At 41.8% G+C, this 21721-nt stretch overlaps 3 protein-coding genes across 9 annotated transcripts in view; 2 read left to right on the plus strand and 1 right to left on the minus strand.

The window, feature by feature from the left end:
* Positions 1 to 455: 455 nt before the first annotated feature.
* Positions 456 to 16954, plus strand: LOC121508123 (mucin-17-like). 4 transcript variants are annotated; one of them, XM_041784702.1, is made up of 5 exons: positions 456 to 595; positions 923 to 961; positions 2318 to 2461; positions 9928 to 12070; positions 15130 to 15441. In XM_041784702.1, exons 3-5 carry the CDS (start codon positions 2459 to 2461, stop codon positions 15306 to 15308), a joined length of 2325 nt encoding a protein of 774 aa, XP_041640636.1. In that variant the 5' UTR covers positions 456 to 595; positions 923 to 961; positions 2318 to 2458; the 3' UTR covers positions 15309 to 15441. The 4 variants fall into 4 exon arrangements, with proteins under 4 accessions (XP_041640636.1, XP_041640629.1, XP_041640608.1 ...); XM_041784695.1 differs by having other exon boundaries at positions 2318 to 2466; positions 9928 to 16954; XM_041784674.1 differs by having other exon boundaries at positions 9928 to 16954.
* The window catches only part of LOC121508157 (lymphocyte-specific protein 1-like), a 53894-nt gene continuing 38914 nt past the window's right edge, over positions 6742 to 21721 (minus strand). For all 4 annotated transcript variants that reach the window (XM_041784772.1, XM_041784764.1, XM_041784780.1 and 1 more), the window contains one exon: positions 6742 to 7001. In XM_041784772.1, coding sequence (XP_041640706.1) covers positions 6976 to 7001 — 26 coding nt within the window. In that variant the 3' untranslated portion in view covers positions 6742 to 6975. The remainder of the gene's footprint in view (positions 7002 to 21721) is intronic.
* LOC121507337 (nicotinamide riboside kinase 2-like) overlaps positions 16513 to 21721 on the plus strand; it is a 5758-nt gene continuing 549 nt past the window's right edge. Inside the window, exon 1 of the mRNA XM_041783623.1 lies at positions 16513 to 16653. Within this exon, the coding sequence (XP_041639557.1) occupies positions 16513 to 16653 (141 nt within the window). The remainder of the gene's footprint in view (positions 16654 to 21721) is intronic.

Raw genomic sequence — 21721 nt, forward strand, 5'->3', positions numbered from 1 at the left:
TGCACTGTACATGCTAAGCTAAAAACAACAGCTGTAAAAATTCCCAAAAATCAAATAAAAACAGATTTTTTCTGTACGTAAATGGATGGAAACACTGTTGAACGCAGTACGCAGTGCGCGATACATACTGCATACTGCGTGTGGAGGGAGTATGCAGGAGGCCGATTCGAAAACGGCCCTTCATTCAGCTCCACCTTTAAACTGTCCCACAGTTTCACTCTCAAACAGAGGTATAACACCTGTCCTCTGGTTGATGCTGCTGTAAACAGAGGCTACAGAAACAGGATCCTCATTGACTTAATGTGTTACAGACCAGACCTCTCTGCTGGTCAGAATGGATCACCTGTGTTCAGGTGAGCCGTTTACCTACAGGTCGGCCTGTAGGGGCTGCACCTCCTCAGCCGGCTCAGGTAGCCTGGAAACCCCCATCTGGCCCTGCAACACTGACTGAAGGCGACAGTTTTATTTTTGGAGCGGCCGTGAGCGCTGTGGCTCGCTCCCTAAGGCTCCAGTTCACTTCAGGATGAGCCGTGTGGCACCCTGAGCCGGGATTAACAAGCAGACAGCAGTTTGCCCCAACAGCCGCTCATCGAAGGTAAACCAGTCAAATTCAGTGCCTGTTGATTGACACGCTGGTTGTACAGCAGCATGGAGCGCAGCCATTAGCCCGGTGCTAACCTGCCAATGATGCATAGGATTTGATAGAAGCGCGTGCACGAGCTGAAATCTTAAACGCATGATGCATATCGGAGGATTTACCCCTGGGAGGAAGAGCTTGCAGAGCCGTATTTACTTTTCTGTGTGTTTCTGCACATTCTAGTTCAATTAAAGCATGAAGCAGGTAAACGCAAACATGCACAGGATCACTGTTCTTTCATGGTCTTTGTGCCTCTCTCTGACAGTACACTTATTTTCTTTGCAGCTGTCTCACAAACACGAGCGGCGCTGATTTCTTCTCCAGGTATGTCTGTTTGGGTTTATAAGGCTGATGATTGGTGAAGGTCTCACCCTCTGTTCTGATTAATCCACTTCTTTAAAGATAAATGGATTGAGGTCATGGCACAGTTTTATCACAAAGCTAATCTTATACTTTCCTCTTTTGAGCTGCTCCAATGGAAACCTCCCAGATATCCGACCCCAGAGCCTTAAAAGGGGGGCGTCTCGTGTGTCAGCTGGCCTCCTTGCTGCAGGAGTCACTTTGACAACACGGAAAAGTCTTAAACTTGACTTTAACAGCAGAAAATCAGCAGCATGGAGAGTTTCAAACAAGGCTGCAGATTCTCTACGTTCAGAGTTTGAGTTGAATGAGCAGAAAATGTCCTTACTGAGAGATAATTCTGTAGCTTCTGTCTTAAACTGGTCCAGACATGGCTCTGGTAGAATCTGGAGCTAAAAATCCCTCTGAAAGTGGAGGTTAAGCTCCCAGTCAGAGCAGCTCTGAGAGGATTTGGGCCTGGGATTGATTTCCAGCAGACTGAGGCTGTTTGTGATCGCGGGACAGCAGGCAGCAGGTGCTGGGTGTCAGGACGTTTGCTCTTATTTCCTTCTGTCTAAAATTAGACCCAGGACCATTCCTACTGTCACCCAGAGACTCAAACATTCAGCCAGAAAGGGGACAGCGCTGCTGCTTTAGATGAGCCGATACCAACAGTTACACTAAAAACCAGTGATACTCAACCTGTGGCTTCTTTATGTCTTCATTTTAGATATTAATCCCCCACAAAACCTGAAAAAGGGGAAACTTTTTCCCCCTTTTTCACCATTTTATGCCACTTTTCACTCATTTAAGCTACCTTTTGCCACTAAATTCCACTTTTTTTTTCACTTTTTTTCTCCTGAGTGGGCGTGGCTTCAGCTCATTCAACAGACACGCCCACACCATCCTGGAACAGATTTTACTGCCTCATTTTTCATGATTTTGAAGCTTCATTTTATGAATTTAAAGTTGTTTTATTGGACTGAAATGTGACCATAACACTGAGCTGTCACTTCTTTTCCCCCAGATATTACAGCATTTAGAGAAAGAGGATTTTAGATGTTTGTCTGATTTTTTCTTTGAATATATTTAATCTAGAATATCTGAACGTTTCACTCTTGAATTAAACCTCAGGGCTTGCTTGTCCATTCTGACTGAGTCTAAACCTTTTACTATATATATTATATATATATATATATATATACATATATATATATATATATATTTTTTTTTTTTTTTTAGCCAGGACTGCTTTGTCCAGGAACAAACATGATTTGTGGATATAAACATTTCTTAAATAGCATTTAGTTTGCACTTATTGCTGCTATTTGTATTTGGCAGTGTGGCTGTTCTGGGACACCCTGCCCTTCCACGAGCCTGCATGGAAAGCATCAAGCAGAAACAGCACACACCTACGCCGATAAGGAGAGCCTGGGGCAGGGAGAGAGGCAGCGACAAACCCAGAGCAGAGCAGAGCAGAGCATGGTTAGGTCAGGTGCAGAATGAAGGAGGAGCTGGGGTGGAGGAGAGTTGGGAGAGCAGCTTGCAGAGAGAGCGGCTTGAGAGTGGTTAGCCAATAGCATGCTTGGAGCAAACCAGCTGGCCATCAACTGATGAGGACCTGATTGAGATCAGCTGATCTGATGTTATGATGCTGAACCCTGTTCAGAGAAGTTTTTATGTTCATCTAACTGCCCATCAGATCCAGGTTCCTTAAAGCTGCTCCAGTACAAATAAACCCCACCTCTAACTATGGCAGACTGGAGCCAAAGAAGGTCAGGAGAGTGAAAACATCTTTTCAGTCACAGAAACCTTCCAGTGTGGTTCTTTGCTCTTTATTAAAAAAAAAAAGTGGTCCAGTTCTGATAAAACCTGGTGCTATAGCTACATCCCAGCTTAACGCTGCAGGCAGCCATTGTTATCAGCCTCCACTGCAGCTAAACCCCGCCTCCTCCTCCTCCTTGAATGATGCTGATTGGTTAGATCCATTTCAGACCTGCACAGTTATTGCAGATTGGAGCTTTGTTTGATGGATCTGCCTGATGACAGACATGGGGTCTGGAGCATCCGTCAGCTTTGTGAAGTAAATCAAACACAGTAAAACTGGAAGCCTTGATTAAACTATTAGAGCAGCAGGGGCCGGATTCTGGATTTAGGTCTAACCTGAGGGACTAACAGGGTCACCTTTATAACCATAAACTGTCAACCTCATTTTCACCAGTAATAAAATATGACAAAGCAGCACTGATGATACATCATTTGGAAATTCAAAAAAGTAATAAGTTTAAAGGCTCAAATCTGAGATAAAAATTCCAATTTATTAGTTCAAAAGATCAAAACAGGATATTAAAAATTGAAAAATGATATTTTTAAAAGCAAATATATGAGGAGAAAGTTGAAATAAGTTTGAAAGGTCAAAATATGAGATTAAATTTGAAATCATGAGTTTTAAAGTCAAAATAACACTTAAAATTTTAAATTGTGAGTCTGATAGTCCAAAATATGGGATTAAAAAGCCAAAATTAGGAGTTGAAAATGTCAAAATATGAGCTAGAATTCAAAATGATGACCTAAAAAGTTAAAAATATGATTTAAATTTAAAATTGGGAGTGTAAAAGGTCAAAATATGACATAAAAAGTAAAAATTATGAATTAAACATGTCAAATTATGAAGAAAAAATTGAAATAATCTATTTAGAAGTCAAAATATGGGACTAAAAAGCCAAAGTAAGGAGTTGAAAAGGTCAAAATATGACTCAAAATTTTAAATCGGGGATCTGAAAGATAAAAATGTGACATATAAAGTCCAAATTATGAGTTGAAAAGGTCAAAATCATAAGTATGAGTCATAATCTTCAAATGCAAAATTGAAGATATGGAAGAGAATACAAATTAACCCCCGACTTTTAAAGAAATCTTACTCTTTATGATTTTTAGATTTTTATGGCTTATCAAGGACATTTTAAATCAGTGGTTCTCAACCTGGGGGTCGGGACCCCATTTGGGGTCGCGAAACACTAAGAGGGGGTCCCCAGATAACTTCAAAAAATGACTACTTTTGAAATGATTTTTTTTCTCAATCTTTCTTTCCTATTTGCCACTTTTTAGCAATTTTGCATAATTTGGACCCATTTTTGCCACTTTACTCAAATTCTGCCAAATTTTAACCCATTTTTGTCCCTTTGTACCAATAATTTTTGCCCATTTTAACACATTTGTGCCACTCTAAACCCATTTTTACCCATTTTTACACAATACTGCCTGTTCAACCACTTCTAAACCAATTCTTGCCACTTTTTGTATATTGTTGTCTCTGTTGATCCATTATCATCACTATCAACCCCTTTTTATTGCATTTATGCCAATACAGTTGAAACCAGAAGTTTACATACACTATATAAAAAGGCACATAAACTTTTTTTTCTCACCGTCTAACATTAAATCAGATGAAACATTTCCTGTTTTTGGTCAATTAGGATTACCAAAATTATTTCTATTTGCTAAATGCCAGAATAATGAGAGAGATCATTTTTTAGACAATTTTTTATTATTTTCTTGAGAGTCAGAAGTTTACATACACTAAGATTACTATGCCTTTAAACAATCTGGGAAAGCCCAGATGATGATGTCATGTCTTTGGAAGCCTCTGATAGGTTTATTGACAACATTTGAGTTAATTAGAGGCACACCTGTGGATGTATTTTAAGGCACACCTGAAACACACTGCTTCTTTGTGTAACATCATGGGGAAATCAAAAGAAATCAGCCAAGATATCAGGAAGAGAATTGCGGACTTGCACAAGTCTGGTTCATCCTTGGGTGCAATTTCCAGATGGCTGAAGGTGCCACGTTCATCTGTTCAAACAATTATACGCAAGTATAAACACCATGGGAATGTCCAGCCATCATACCGCTCAGGAAGGAGACGGGTTCTGTGGTCTGACAAAACTAAAATTGAACTTTTTGGCCATAATGACCATCGTTACATTTAGAGAAAAAAGGGGGAAGCTTGCAAGCCTGAGAACACCATCCCAACTGTGAAACATGTGGGTGGCAGCATCATGTTGTGGGGTTGTTTTGCTGCAGGAGGGACTGGTGCACTTCACAAAATAGATGGCATCATGAGGAAAGAACATTATGTGGAAATACTGAAGCAACATCTCAAGACATCAGCCAGGAAGTTAAAGCTTGGGTGTAAATGGGTTTTCCAAATGGACAATGACCCTAAGCATACTGCCAAACTGGTTACAAAGAGGCTTAAGGATAACAAAGTCAATGTTTTGGAGTGGCCATCACAAAGCCCTGATCTCAATCCCACTGAAAATTTATGGCAGAGCTGAAAAGGCATGTGTGAGCAAGGCGGCCTAAAAAAGTGGCTCAGTTACACCAGTTCTGCCAGGAGGAATGGGCCAAAATTCCTGCAAACTATTGTGAGAAGCTTGTGGAAGCATATCCAAAACATTTGACCCAAGTCATACAGTTTAAAGGCAACGCTACCAAATACTAATGAAATGTATGTAAACTTCTGACTCTCAAGAAAATAATAAAAAATTGTCTAAAAAATGATCTCTCTCATTATTCTGGCGTTTAGCAAATAGAAATAATTTTGGTAATCCTAATTGACCAAAAACAGGAAAAGTTTAATCTGATTTAATGTTAGACAGTGAGAAAAAAAAGTTTATGTGCCTTTTTATAAAGTGTATGTAAACTTCTGGTTTCAACTGTATTTGCCCATTTCTACCACATCTAACTTTTTGGCATGCCCATTTTGACCAGTTCAACCCATTTCTACCAAATTTTGCCTATTTATCTGTCCCAGTTGACCAATTTTTGCCAGTTTAAAGCACATTTTCCCACTTTTAAATCCAATTTCACCAATTTTTGCCACTTTAAACCTATTTCTGCCACTTTTTTATCCCCTTGTACCACTTTTTGTGCCTGTTTTTACCACTTGCCACCTTTCCCACCACCTATTTGGGACATTTTTTTTTTTTACTATTTAATCTTGTTTTTAAGAAAAGGGATTTCCATTTTTAAGATGACTATATACTACGGCACAAATGACTTAAAAAAAGTATCTGCTATGATAAGAGTGGTTATTATTCAGGTTAAATGTAACATACGGATATCTAGCTAACTTTACAATGGACCATGATTTTCCTGACCTCCATAGGCCCCCAGTTTGGCTGGGCCCCAGAAAGCTCTCCCATTTATCCCCCTAATGAACGGCCTTGTCTGTACATGACTATCCTTGAATGTTCATGGCTGTTCACATAATGATGCCTCTGACCTTTAAGGTCATCCTACTGTTTGCTTGTGATGTCAGTGAAAAGAATTTGGAGGAAGCTAACCTTTTTAGCATCTTTAGCTCTGCATGTTAGCTCCTCCCCAGCATGAACCTGATCACCCTCCTGTATGTGCCGATGGTCTTTCTTTGGATTGGCTTTTATTTCCTGCAGAGGTCAGCTTTAAATCCGCCTGTCTCCTTGAGAGACTATTTTCATGAGTAGTTTGTCATGGTTTAAAGTAGCCGCAGCTTTACATGCCTTTCTATTTACAATAGTGATGCTCCTTGTAGCCATGCAGCATCTTTAAGGATCCAATTAAGAGTCTGGAAACCCGCTAATGAGGCTGTTGTCATGAGAGCTCTTTCTAAAGCCAGCTGTGGACCGTCTCAGCGCCTTTAGCACGGGTTCAATCAGAACGGTTGGAGAGCAGCTGAGACTGAGACGGACAGAACAAATGAAACAACAACAATTTTTATAATCACATTTATTCAATCAAAGATAGACTCGTTCTGAGAGTACAGGTCAGATTAGTAGGAGGTTATCAGAGTAAACGAGAACAAATACAGGCTCTGTGTAAAAAGATGTCAAAGTTTCAGGGGGAAAAATCATCAAAACAGGATTTACTGCAGTTAAAAATATCAGGAGATGAAGTGAAAGTGGCTTAAATCCGCTCTTTATTATAAAACCAGAGGTCCAAGTCTGTGAGTCGCCTCACAAGTCTTCATAGATCTGCTCGCCTGTAAAAGAGAGAAAATAATGAGTAATTCTGACGCATTCTTAGGAAATTTATGACCAAACAAATATCTTTGATAGTTAAACTGTGATTATGGTTTTTGAAGGGTTTGGTACACTGTTAATTTCATCAACAAAAACTATGACTAAAAATGTTCGGCGTCAGCCTTTGTGCTGTTAATTTAGGGCAGCTGTAGCATAAACCTTGCTTTGGGTGGGGGTCTAATAAATTTGTTCAGCACTGTATATGTATTGTATACAATGTTTAAAAAATGTTAGACCACCCTAACCCTAACCAAAGTAAGGTTTATGCCACAGCTGCCCTAAATTAACAGCACTGGTAATTACCAAAATCATTTTTATGTTTCTGCAATGGTTAATACACCAATATGTAGAAGCTCTTTATCCCAAATGATATTTTTAATGCTAAAATAGAATTATTATTGTTATCCATGAATTTTCAAATTTACTGACTTACAAAAAACTGTAAAAATAGTATTTCTTGATTAATGTGTCAAATTATAGTTATTTACTGTCATTCCTGAACAGAAAAATGAGTTTTAGTGGTTGAATGTTATGCTTGATTCATTCCTGACTTCTCAGAGAAGCCCAGTGAGCCGGCTCAGATTTGGGTGAATTCAGTTTGAAATTCCTCATTCCTGTTCAAAATGGTAAAACGTGGAGAGCTGACTGAAAATGAAAGAGTCCGCATTAAAGCACTTCATGATGCTGGATGGTCTCTGAGACAGATATGACAGGTGGACTAATACATTTGTTAAGAACTGTATGTGTATGTATAAGTGTATGTGTGTGTGTGTGTGTGTGTGTATATATATATATATATATGTATATATATATATATGTGTATATGTATGTATATGTGTGTATATATAGGTATATGCATAAGTATATGTATATATATGTATGTGTATATGTTTATGTGTATATATGTATAAGTGTATGTATATGTATATGTTTTTACATATATATATCTATATTTACGTATATATATGTGTATGTATATATATATATATATATATATATACATATACACATATATATACATATATACACTTTATATATACTTTTCAGCCATACGGGGGTCAAATGAGTCTAAGGTCCCAAAAATCATCTTGAATGTAGCCAGCTTTAAATGTGGAAGACGTTAATCTAGAAACATCTCGTGGCAAGTTATATTTGTTTTCTATAGAACTGAACATATTATAGTAGTATATCCTCCAAAGACCCTGCGTCCACATATAAGGAATTACATTTTGGTTTCTTTACATTATAGTAATCATTTTTGGTACTAGAATGGGTGAGATAATTGTGCAAAATAATGTCCATTTAAGTTTAAGGTATTTGTTTGAAATTCTGGGATAATTTGCTGGGGGGGGTTATGTTTCCATCATTTTCATGGAATTTTAGGGAATGTTTTTGAACATTTTGAAAATTTGCCAAGAAATTTAAGGGGGAATTTGACTTTATATTTGGAGAATTTGCTTGAAATTTTTCATGAATTTGCATGGAATTTTTTATTGTAATTTTAAGGCTTTATGAGGAAGTTTCCCTGAAAGGTTTGAGGACTATTTTAATTTTTGGGGGGGTTTGGAAAGGAAAACTTCCATGAAATTCCTTTTCAACAACAAGGCTGATGTATTAACCTGTCAGACAGTACTAATCCCAAACAAGTGGTAGAAACTAAAAATGCTCTACTAAAGAAGGCTCAGGTCTCAGGAGGACATTCAAATACATCACACATCTATTTATTGTGTTGTACTCAAGAACGGTCTTGGTCTTGAGAACGGTCTCAAGACCACATTTTGAATGTCTTGGTCTTGTCTCAGACTCCAGAGCATTTTTACTCAGTCTTGTCTCGGTCTCGGACTGGCCAGATGTGGGATTTTCCATGTAGACTGGTCTAGACCAGCACTGATCTATTCTTCGACTTCATTAAAAACAACAAACCTGCAGAAACTCAGACATCAGTCCATCTTATTTCTAGTCAGAAATCCCTCTGAACACTTACTTTAGGCCTCATTCACCTGACTAATCTAGACCAACATCTCATTTTCAGATATTAACTCTTTGGGCGCCACATTTTTTTCTTGTGATATCAAGTTTTCAAAAGGCAGAAGCTTGAAAGTGGTTAGAGATAAAGGCATACTCTAAATGAGAAAACTCTTCAGTATGACCCAAAGTTTGTGATGGGAATAATTTCACTCATCTAATTTGCATATTCTGACATCACCAGGAGGCCTCCACCGCCACTGCTTCTAGCATGCCTGCCCCTACCTCCACAGTGTTTTTTTAAAATTCCCGCTACCTCCGTCAATATTCGTGTTTTGACCACCCCTGCAACCCCCATCATGTTCCAACCCCGGCTACCATGAGGAAAAGCAACAGCTTCGATATGTGCTGCTTTGTGGACTCTCATGGCGCTGTGTCTGCTCACAGACACACAGCAGTTTCAGTCTCACCAGACGACCGAACGTCGTGTATTGACCACCCCTGAAACCCCCACCACATCCCCTCATCGGCATTTGCCGATTACTCCCACCCCATCCCCGGTGAGGAAAAGCATCGGCTTCGTCTTAATCTAGTCTTGGTCTCGGATAGTGAAGTCTTGAGTACACTAATTATTTCAGCCCTGAACCTGGTTTTGGCTTCACTTATTTCAGTGACATAGTCCGTCCATCCAGCTGTCTGTCAGTTGGACCGTCCTTCTAAACACAAAATCTGAAGGAACATTTTAGGGATGATCTTTAAATCTGGCTCGACTCTGACTTGAGGATGAACTGATTAGATTTTGGGGGTTAGAAGTTAAAGACCAAGTTCCAACCCACCTCCTTACTGGGTCATTTAAACCCAAAGTAGCTGTTGGTTGTAGGAAATGCATAGTAATGAATCTTGTCCATCTTTGTCTTGCAGGCCTTTAGAATGCTGATGGATGTCGGCTACAGTAACGGGCTGGATCCTGACCTTTCCCAACAGTATCCCCCGCCCTTACTGCCAAAGCCGGGCAAAGATAACGCAAGGCTTCAGAAACTCAAGAAGAAGAGAGCCAAGAAAAAAGGCAGCCTCTCCCAGACACCCGTCCCCTTTCGATCCTGCTTGTCGCCTGTCAACGAAGCGAGCACAGACCTCGAACACAGCGACCAGTCAAGCCCTCCAAGGACGCCAGATTCAGTCTACGTTGCAGACTCCTCACTTTCCGGTTTCCCTTTTGGCTCGCTCTACAATCACCCTGCACCTGCATTCCCTCATCCTGGGAGCAGTCCCTACAGCCAAACATGCAGCTTCCCCCCTCAGCCCTCCAGAGCTCAAATCAGGACGTCAGAAGAACAGGTGGCCCCACTGTACGAGTGCTCTTCCTTTTTATTTGATGATGTGACACCTTTCATGATGCCACCTTCAGCTTCACCTCCCCCATCGCTGCCCGAGCAGGTTCCAGTGACCCCTCATCTTTCTGCCTTCAATGTAAACATGACACCAGATTCCCATGGGTCAGCCACAACAGTTCCCCCAGTTGCTGTGTCGCAGTCCAGCACTAAAATATCGACTCACAGCCTGACCCTATCCCCAGCCACCCCTAACTCCTGCCTGGGCCTGGCACCTTCTCAAGTTGCAGACCTACCTCCTCTTCCAGTGCTGCTATCAGCATCCAGCTCTCAGACACAACCTTTCACCCCCAGCCAGAGGGAGACAAACACCAGCCCACAGGACAACGCTCAGACCCAGACAGTGTTTTGGACTGCCAGACCTACCAATAACGGCAACTCTCTTTCAAACCATATGTCCTCGGAGATAACGGCTTCAAAAATATCACTTGTTGAGGCAGTGAAAGAGACAAAGCCAGAGGCCACACAAAACAGGATTTATACATCGAAGGCCACCTTTTACGAGATCTCCAAACCCCCCTCCATGCAGGACCTGACCGTTTTAAACCAAACCAACCAGGGTTTGTCATCTGCTGTGCCAGCGGTGAAAGCTGATCATAATCTCTCAATATACAGGTCCCAATCTGGAAGACCTAAGACGCCCTCCTGTACACCAGCTCGAGTATCCACACCTTTTATTGAAATATCCAAACCTAACCCTCTTTTGTTTGCTCCAAGTCCTGCCTTCAACTGTTCTCAAGATTCACAAGCCGTGGTTCCCAATGAAGCCCTGGCACTGAGTGCAAAAGAAGAACCCAAACAGAGTGAAGTAAGCCATGTCATTTTAATCAAACAAGGAAGGAACTATAAAGAGATAGAAATTAAAAGTAAAGCAAGCAATACAAAACATGCAGAGCTCTATCCCAGAAATATTTCAGCATCAAGTGTGAACTTACAGGCATCTGCTAAAGTCAAACCACCACCGATGGAGCCAGGCATCTCAAAAGTGCAAATTTCTGAAAGCGAAGTTTCATCTTTGCCAAAGGTGCCATCATTTTCCACCACCCCGAAGACTTTAAACCCTCTGATTGTGAATTCAGTGCAAACCCCGGCCAGTCCAAGCCCCCTCAACGCCACCTTTCGTCCACCTGTAGTCGAGGCACGCAAGTCTTTGACGTCGCTTTTGGAGACTCAGATGACGTTAGCGGCCTCAAAGCCCAAATCCCGATCCATGTACTATGGACTTACTCCAGCTGAGTATGTAGCCTACGGTGGGATAAGGACTACACCCTCACGTCACAGCCCTGTACCCCCCAGGGTTGATGAAACATCTGCAAACCAAACACAACCAGATGTAGATTTAGATGAACCTACAGTCTCAACAAAACAACCCAATGGACAGCCAGATCTCCTGTCTCCGATAGAAGCTCCTAGTACTAACATTTTTTCATCACTGAGGGATCCTGAGCTTCCAGCTGAGCGGATCGTCATTTGCAGTGACAGTGTTTTGGAGGAAAACCAGTCTGAAGCTCATAGTATCATGGGAGCACATTCAATTGAAACAGCTATGGTGGGCACAATAAAACCTGAGCTTCCCTCTGGCTTGGCACAGAAAACTATCCAACAATCCACAATCGAAGTTCCCACAATAAAAGCCTCGTACTCCGAGGCTTCAATGTCAATTCCCAAAGCAGGTGAGGGACACACACAAAGTGCGGCTGTTCTGAACACAAATCCATGCCTGGCTGACAGCAATAATCCCCTGAAATCTTCCTCACCTTTAGTGAAAGGTTCCAGTGCAAAACCACCGCATAGTGCAAAAGGGATAGACATCACTGAGAACTGCAACCATCTTAAAAAGCCACCTTCGAAATCAGATCCCGAGGTTACAAACTCAGAGCAACACCCGGGGGAAATTGAGATAGCTCTAGTAAAGTCTTGCCAAAGTGTTGGTGGCATCAGTCCATCAACAGTCAATGGTCTCAATGTCCCAGTCACAGCCAATCCTGTCAAAGATCTAGCAGGCCATAAAAGGTTGGCTGTTCAATCTCCTGCAACTGAGTTAGAACCCCAATTCCTGCAAAGTGCCAACACAAATGGTACTCTAATCTTGGAAAGGCAAAAAGAGGAGCTGGTTAAAGCTAGCAGCGATGCTACTCTAACCAAAAAGACAAACACCAGTAACATTTTATCTTCCACTGCTGCTCATACAGCAGAGTTAGGACCCAAGTTAGAACCCAAACTCCCAGAAAGTGCTAACACAAACAGTGCATTCATTTCTAGAAACCAACAAATCACCAAGTTAGTTTCAGAAATGCCACTAACCACTGACATGCTTTTATTTAAACAGAGGGAAGAGCTGGTGAAGCAGGTTAAAGCTAGCAGCGAGGCTACTCTACTCAGAAAGACAAACAGCAGTAGCACTTCACCTTCAAACTCTAAAGCTGGGTTAGAACCCAGATTCTCTGGTGGTGCAAACACAAACAGTGCACTAGCCACCAAGTTATTTCCAGAAATACCACATCCTAGTCAGGCAGCTGCTCACGTACCTGTATTCAAGCAAAGGGAAGAGCTTGTTAGAGCTAGTAGCGAGACTACTCTACTCAAAAAGACAAACATAGGCAGCATTTTATCTCCCATGACAGAATGCATCTTTGAGAAAACACAGATTTCCAAAACCTTGGGAAAAGTGACTGAATCAGTTCTGCCTCATGAGCCTGTTAGAGCATCAGTGTGTTCTGCACAGTATGGCATCTGCACAGTGTCAGCAGTCACCCAGAGCACTAAAACAACCCAGCAACTCAGTGCAGAAACAAAAGTCCTTTTATATGGAGAAGGTGTCTCCAAAGCACCTGCTATAAACACCTCAACAGCAGGTAAACCCACCAGAGAGACCCTACTCTCTGACCTTTCCATCACTGCAACCAAAACGCCCAACATTTCAGACACACTAGAGCCATCGAAGATAATCAAAACAAGCGAGAACCCACTTCCAGTCACAACTGTAGGCTTCACTGGCCAGGAAAACATGACTCAAGCAGCAAATTTTCACCCAAACTCTACCATAGTGGTCCAACAAGCAACTGAAACCAGATTTCCAATCACCACTAAAGATGCAGTGCTGCCAAGCAAAGTAACTGTGGAAGCCAGACTTCCCACTAACAAAAATACAGACTCTAACAAAGCCAGGAACACACCACTAGATGCAAAATTAACCCCAAAGCCAACCTCTGACACAGAAGGCTTGTTGATTGGAAAAACAACAGCAGAGCATCTGCCACCTATGCCTCCCAGAGCAGAATACACACCTTACATTGTTGCAGACGCAAGACCGACTTCTGTCCTTTCAAATATGCCCGACATCGAAGCAAAGCCGCCCAACAAAACATCTACTAGCAAGTCCTCTCTGGACACCCTCCCCCCCGGACAATCGAGAAGTATCGAGGCTTTCCAACAAGCTAAACCTATCATAGAAACCTCACAGAGCAACAAATCTAATCTGAATGATGTTCACAGCACTCCTGAAAACAACAAGCCTCTTACAGAAGCTATCTCATCTTTAATGACAGACCCAGCAGTAAGTAATAAACCTTCTGTCAATAAGGTGCAGATTAATAAATCTCTGATGCCGTCTAGTCCTAACATGAGGCACGTCTTACCAAAGAGCCCTCAACTAAGACCTCAGAGTCAAACATTTCCAAAGCAACCTGTTGATGCACATCATGTTAGCGGTACCTGTCCTGTACCAAAGCCAAATCCTGCAGAGACTAGAGCTGTAAGTAACAGAACAGAACAACCTCATTTAATTCAGCCAGCTATGGTGACTAATCCAGTACCAAGTCCACCTACAACATCTAGGCCTGACACTGCGGCCTCCTCTTTGACTAGTCATGCCACTGCTAGCAAATCTAGCTTCAGTGTAGAACAGCAAACCCTTGCAGCTCAAAGTGAGATCCTATCGCGCGAAGACAGGGCCCAAATGTCAGGGAACTCCCTGATCACTCAGACAGAAGTGAAACAATTAAGGGAACCAATCCCTGAAAAACAGAAGTCTATGCAAAATAACATTCAAACTTCAGGAGGTGCTAAAATCCCACTTAGTCCGCCAACAGGAATGAAAAATGTGCCCACAATGAGGGCCTCCCCTCTCCTGGATCCAAGATCCAGTACACCCATTCGATCCTACACTTCAACAGTACCCAAGTCTCCTCAAGTGCCAGTTTCTCCCAAACCTACCAGAGAAATGAAACTGGCAGCCGTTGTTAAAGACCAGAGAAACCTCCCTATGTCACCTGTTCCAAATAACGCCCCTGTTCAGCCTCTAGCAAAGTCAGAAATGACCCCAAAACCAGAAACAAAAGTCGCAGCAGTTAAGGACGTTTCAGTCCCAACCAAAAGTGCTGAGGTAGAAGTACACGGAGGTCAGTCATCCGCACTTAAAACCAATCTTAGAGCCCCAAAAACGGACTCAGCTTGTCAGCCCACTCTACCAGTCCAATCCCTCTCTAGGCAGGTTGAATCAAGACCCTCGACTGCCGCTGTAGAATCTAAGCCCTCAGTTATAACAAATGGTTTGTCAAAGTCTCCCCCAGATCCGGTTAAGACTAGCTTGCACCCCAGTAATGTTCAGCCTTCAACAGAGCTACCAATAGAGAACAATTCCCCCGCAAAGCCAGCAACAGATACTGTCATACAAGCGTCCATAGTTACAGCCGCTGTGATTGACACTGCCACTCCTGCCTCTCTGCCTCAGGCCTCAGTCTCTGTCAAAGCTCCGCCTCCAAACAGAGGAATGTCACCGCCATCTCAGCAAAAAGCTGGACTCAAGGACAAGGACACTCTGAGGACCAAAACTGCAGCGGCATCGAAGGAAGCTACGACAGCCGAACCCTCCACGAAGTCAGCGACATCAACTGCATCTTCAACTGCTGATGGGAAGGCAGTTAAAGCAGAGACCGCCTCTGCACCCGCTGAGCCCAAAGCAACCCAGAAACCAAAAGGCCTGAAGGCAAAGCTCAGCGGGTGGACGCGGCTCAAGAAACACATGGTGGTAGAACCGGAGGAACCGCAGTTTCCAGAGCCGGAGGCCAAAGCTGAAGTCGATTCTGGTGGCAACAAAGAGAAAGCAGACCTAGGAGGCACAGAAATGTCCGACCAATGTTCCAATCAGGAGATGGTCAAGAACGAAAACGCTCCTAAGGCGTTGAAAATGTGGGACGCCCTCCTCTTTCAAATGTTTTCCACCAAGGAAAGAATCATGCAACAGATCAACTCCAGCAAGAAAGAGCCAGAGGAGAAAAAAGCATCCAAAGACACTAAAGACAGTCAAACAGAGGTCCCATCATTTGTCAACCGTCTGCCGATTCTGCTGTACAGCCCTCGATTTGACGCCAGGAAGCTGAAAGAGGCGGCAGAGAAGCCGCTTACTAAAATAGCAGCTGTGTTTGAGCGAGGGCTGATAAAGCGCAAAAACCAAGAGGAAGAGCACAAGGACTTCAACAGGAAAGCCAGAGGATTTGGTTCCAGGAAGAGTGCAGACGTGTAACTGGAACTGATGCAGACTTTGAGTTGGGGTTGTTCAGTGGCAGGGCTTTGTAGTTGCTTAAATAGTCATGAAACAAAGGGAGAAAGTAGCGCCTCTTCAGAGTAAGGTACATGAATATTTGGCACAGTTTCTGGGTAACAAACTGCTTAACATGAGAAAATAATTAACAAGTTTTAAGTAAGCATTTAGTAAGAAGTTCCACTCTGCAGCAGGGATAAGTGTCTAATGAATAAGTTATCATCAAGGGCTGAACTAAAGATACAGAGGGCTTTTTACTGGCAGCACCCACAACTTTAGTTCAAGACAACTTCTCTGAGCAATACCGACTGAATTACAACATTGTCCAAAGTTGGAAATTTCACCTTTAAAAAAGACGAGTCAGTGTGGTCACCATTGTTGTTGACAGAGCAGGTCACATTAGCCCAACCCCTTTCTGCATTAGACTTTATCACAGCAGCACTGTTCTGACAGTTTAAGTCTTTTCAACTATGAAAATCACAGCTGATGTCAGGGTGTTTCTACGCTCACTACACAGAAAAGCTGGATGATATCCGTTTTGTCATGAAAATAAGCACTGCCTGTGCAAAAACGATGGCTGTGGACACAGGTCCTGGTCAAGAATGGGAGCAGATGCTGATTTGGCAAACTCCCGGCCCATGCCCCATCTCTCCAGGTATCCTCCCAGAGTTTTCACCCAACCAGAATCTTGCCTCAGGCACCGAAATGGCCAGGGTTGGCTCTGGGTGTCCATGTGAAGCAGTCTAAAGCCATGGGGTGTTCTGAAGGAAAGGGATGCCAACCCTCTGTTAGCTGCTGTAGTACTGAGGAGCCCCCCATTATGATTATCAGTTTAAAGCAGTGTTACTCAACCAAAGAGGCAAACTGTTGACAAATACAGTGCTTACCAAATTATTAGACCACCCTAACCCTAACCAAAGTAAGGTTAATGCCACAGCTGCCCTAAATTAACAACAATGGTAATTACCTAAATCATTTTTGTGTTTCTGCAATGGTTAATACACCAATATGTAGAAGCTCTTTAACCCAAATGATATTTTTAATGCTAAAATAGAATTATTATTGTTATCCATGAATTTTCAAATTCACTGAGTTACAATAAAACTGAAAAAAATAGTAAAGTACATTAATATTTCTTGATGAATATGTGAAATTATAGTTATTTACTGTCATCCCTGAACAGAAAAATGAGTTTTAGTGGTTGAATGTTATGCTTGATTCATTTCTGACTTCTCGGAGAAGCCCAGCGAGCCGGCTCAAATTTGAGTAAAAAAAGGTGAATTCAGTTTGAAATTCCTCATTCCTGTTCAAAATGGTAAAACGTGGAGAGCTGACTGCAAATGAAAGAGTCCACATTAAAGCACTTCATGATGCAGCTGTGGCATAAACCTTACTTTGGGTGGTGGTCTAATAAATGTGTTAAGCACTGTATATTTGAAAGAGCCATAATCTAAGTGGTCAAAAGTGGCAAAAATGGGTTAAAGTGGCAATAAAAATAAGTTAAAAGTGGGAAAAATTGTCAAAACACTGAAAAAAAGTGGCAAAAATGGGTAAGAAGTGACAAAAGATAAGCTCAGGTGACTAAAATGGTCAAAAAGCAGAAAACAGCAAAAATAAGTAAAAAGTGATTAAAAAGGGCAAAAAGCACAAAAAATATAGCAAAAATGAGTAAAGAGTGACTAAAATTTACAAAAAGCAGCAAAAAGTGGTAAAAATGGGTGAAAAGTGACTAAAATGGGAGGAAGTAGCAAAAATAGGTAAGAAGTGACTCAACTGGGCAAAAACAGTAAAAAGTTGAAAAAAAAAGGGGAAAAATTGTCATTTAATCATAAAAAGGCAGCTTAAATAGGTGAAAAGCAGCAAAAATTGATTTAAAGTTTCAATTGAAAAATGGAAATAAGGGGCAAAATTGCAAATTAGGGCAATGGAAATATATAGACAAAAGATATAGTTGAGAGTGAAAGCCTGAGGTAGAAGAGTGGGAAACTAACTGATTAATGTGACCTGACATGGATGATTCTGAGGTCAAAGTTTCCCTTCTTAAGGGTTTCTGGGGGAATAATATTTCACATTAAGACATAAAAGAGCCACAAATCTTTACCAAAGATAAACCAGTCAGCCACGCGTTGAGTAACACTGGTTTAAAGTAATCAGGTACTTTTCTACACCATCTTCAAACCCGGGGTTTGGGACTCTCTAGGGGTGGCACACAGCTCTTATTTGGGAAGCGAGATGGGGTTTTTTGTCTGTCGATGAAACAGGTGATAAGTATGTTATTCTGAATGTGCCTTTTTCCAGGTGGGTCCTTAGATACGCGTCGGTAGCCCCCCGGGCTAAAGGTTTGAGGACTACTGCTTTATAAATGTGAGGAGAGACTGTCTACCTGTTAACTCAGGTTAATGAGTCCTCATTGACCGTATTTAAGTACGTAACACTCGTTAACTATTAGGAAACCATAAAGAAGCCGATTAATGAGTCATCAATCACCAATTAAAACTGGTTAACGGTCAGTGAGTTACTGGTTTGTTACCCTGTAACTGTGCCAGTCTTTGTGGACATTATTGTGAAGTTTTCACCACTAAAGGGAAAGCTAAATGGATCCTGTAATCCTGGAGCTGATTATCTGTGATCGATTCATCCATTACAGCTGAGTTCATAAATGAATAAACAGGACTGAATATTGGGTTTGACTCTCAAAGTCAAACATAGTAAGCCTAGAGAGCTCCAATAAGAGCAAACGAAGGAAGAAGCTGCAACTCTGATGGCTTTGAGTCTTCTCTTTTCATTTGTCCACGTCCTAGATTGGATGCATGATCTGTAGATACTTTGATTTTTAAAGATTGTTGGATTTCTTTTCTATTTTTCTAAATAAAGTCAGGCTTTTAGTGTGCACTGTTGGTAGACAGTTTTGAATCTGTGATGAATAGGGCTTTTACATTCCTGGAACAACAGGGCAGAGGGATGAAGGAGAGGGGCGAGGGGCGAGGGTGAAGGTCCAGTCAGGACAGATTTCTGTAAGTCAGATATGGATGGAAACAGATGTAGAGGTGGAGGATTCTGATCAGGACAAAGAACTACAGCCACGTCTTTAAGCTAACCCTTCTAGAAAGATCAACGCTGGCTGATTTCATTTTGGTCTGGACCAGTTTTACTCAACCCTGCTCAACCAAACTGTTGAAAAATACCTTCACCAGAGCCACAGTCTAAAGCAAAAACAGCTTAAAGTAGCAATAAAAATAAGTTAAAGGTGGCAAAAATGGTAAAAAAAGCAACAAAAGTGGGTGAAAATGGGGAAGAAACATGGGAAAGGGGACAAAAACAGGTGAGAAGTGACAAAAAATGAGTTATTGGTGACATAAAATGGTCCAAATGTGGCAAAAACATGCATGAAAAGTGACTGGGCAAAAACTAGGAAAAAGTGGTATTTACTGGCAAAGGGCAGCTTAAATGGGTGAAAAGTGGTAAAACATGGTGAGAAAGGGCAAAATGGGAAAAAGTGGCAAAAACAAGCAAAAAAAAAAGGAAACAAGTGGTATTTAATGGCAAAAATGGGATAAAATTGGCTAAAATGGGCAAAAACTAGGAAAAAATGGTGTTTTATGACAAAGGGCAGCTTAAATGGGTCAACATTGGGAGAAAAAATGGTGAAAAGAGACAAAAATGGGACAGATGTGGCAAAAAAAGGGGTAAAACGTTGCAAAAAAAGTGCCACAATGGGCAAAAAAGTAGGAAAAGTGGTAGTTAATGACAAAACGTAGCTTAAATGGATGAAAAGTAGCAAAAAAATGGTGAAAAAGGGCAGAAAGGTTCCCTTTTTTAAAGTATGCTGTGGAATAATATTTCATATTAAGACATTAAAGAGCCACACGTTGAGCATCACTGGTCTGGACTGACAGACTTGGCAAATTTATCCAACAAAAGGGTTAAAGACTTTAAATGTAATGCCACATGGTCATCATGCCCTCGGTCAGCAGAAGCCAGAGCCAGAATGATCCTGATTGGATGGTTTCCTGTGTGAGGACGGTGCAGGTCTGGTCTGGTTTTAGTTTCTGCTGCTCAGACATGAACGATGAAGAAAGTGCTAGAACTGTCAGAAAGGAGAACTTTCCTCTGACGTTGTTTTAAAGTGGAGATCATGGCCGTCAACAACACCTTCTGCTCTGTCGTCACTAAAACAGCCTTCAAAATAAAAGCACCAGATTTCAGACTTTTAAAAGGATAACTTCTCAGAGCTGAAACAGAAATGTTGAGCAGATGCAGCATGGACAGTTTCTGTCCTTTCCTGCATGTTATCTGACATTCTCATGCTAAAGAACGGGACGGTACTCAGGTGTACGGGGGGCAGAGGGGTCACCACACCCTTCCTCATCTCCTGCACTTCTTTGTGTGTCTCTCTCTTTCTGACAGTCTTCATCAGATGATGAAGACCTGATTTGTGGTGCTATTGAGCTCATGTTAGATCACTAAAGCGAAAATGTAAAATGCTCACATATCTGGGACAACCTTAAAGTTATTTTGGTGCTATTTGAAGTTGAAGCTCTCAGCTGTGTTCTCATATTTCTGTGACAGGATTAACAAACCTCAGCCATGCTGGTGGCCATGTTTCTGTCTGAGGGGGTTCTAAAGGACATTTCAGCCATGCTGGTGGCCGTGTTTCTCTGTCTGAGGGGGTTCTAAAGGACATTTCAGCCATGCTGGTGGCCGTGTTTCTCTGTCTGAGGGGGTTCTAAAGGACGTTTCAGCCATGCTGGTGGCCGTGTTTCTCTGTCTGAGGGGGTTCTAAAGGACATTTCAGCCATGCTGGTGGCCATGTTTCTCTGTCTGAGGGGGTTCTAAAGGACATTTCAGCCATGCTGGTGGCCATGTTTCTGTCTGAGGGGGTTCTAAAGGACATTTCAGCCATGCTGGTGGCCGTGTTTCTGTCTGAGGGGGTTCTAAAGGACGTTTCAGAGATGAGACTGTAACAAGGATGTGAGCAAAGACCAATGGATGAGAAGATCGACTCTGCTGTAGAGACGGACTGAGAGGGAAACGGAGCGATAGCTGGAGGCGGGTGGATGTTTGATGGGAGCTGATTGGATGATTTTGCAGCTGCAGACATTAGCATGTTGATGTTGTTTTTGTTGCTGTTGGGTTGAACTGTTGTTGCCTAAAGATGAATATCAGGATGTGGACTTTCAGGGATCTGTCCTGATAAACTAACCACAGTGCCTTTTCTTACACCATCATGTCTTTGATTACTGTGTGATTCTCAAAAATGCATAAAGTTGAAAGTAAAACTCTTCTCTTGTATTTGTCATTCTTTATGCAGGACGGGGATCTCTGGAGCTCCAGCAGAGCCGTGCTCTTGGTCACCCGTCTTACTAACGCCTGTTGCTTTAGCGATGTTTCTGGATCGTATGCACAAATATGCAAGAAATAAATGTCCTCAGTGTGCATCATCCATCTGCACCTCTGGTGTCAGGGTAGATAATGAAGGAGAGCAGCAACAAAACCGCCGTAACTGTAGCATGCATATCAGGGGCCTAGCTAGGGATTTTGGGCCCCCAGAAAGAATATTACACAGGGCCCTCCTCAACAAATGTTGCATAATTTTTTACAAATATCACTGCATTTAAATGTATTTTTGAACTATAATTTGTCCATTTATGAGCAATATTTTTACTGTGGTTAAACTGAATTTACTTCCATTATTTCACAGCACTGGACTAAAACCATTTGGACGTTTCTAAGGGAGGAGCAGAGGCCCCCCACTATTTTAATTCTCTCTATTTGATACAAA

Source organism: Cheilinus undulatus, linkage group 1 (genome assembly GCF_018320785.1).
Source record: "Cheilinus undulatus linkage group 1, ASM1832078v1, whole genome shotgun sequence".
In the NCBI taxonomy this organism is placed as follows: domain Eukaryota; kingdom Metazoa; phylum Chordata; class Actinopteri; order Labriformes; family Labridae; genus Cheilinus; species Cheilinus undulatus.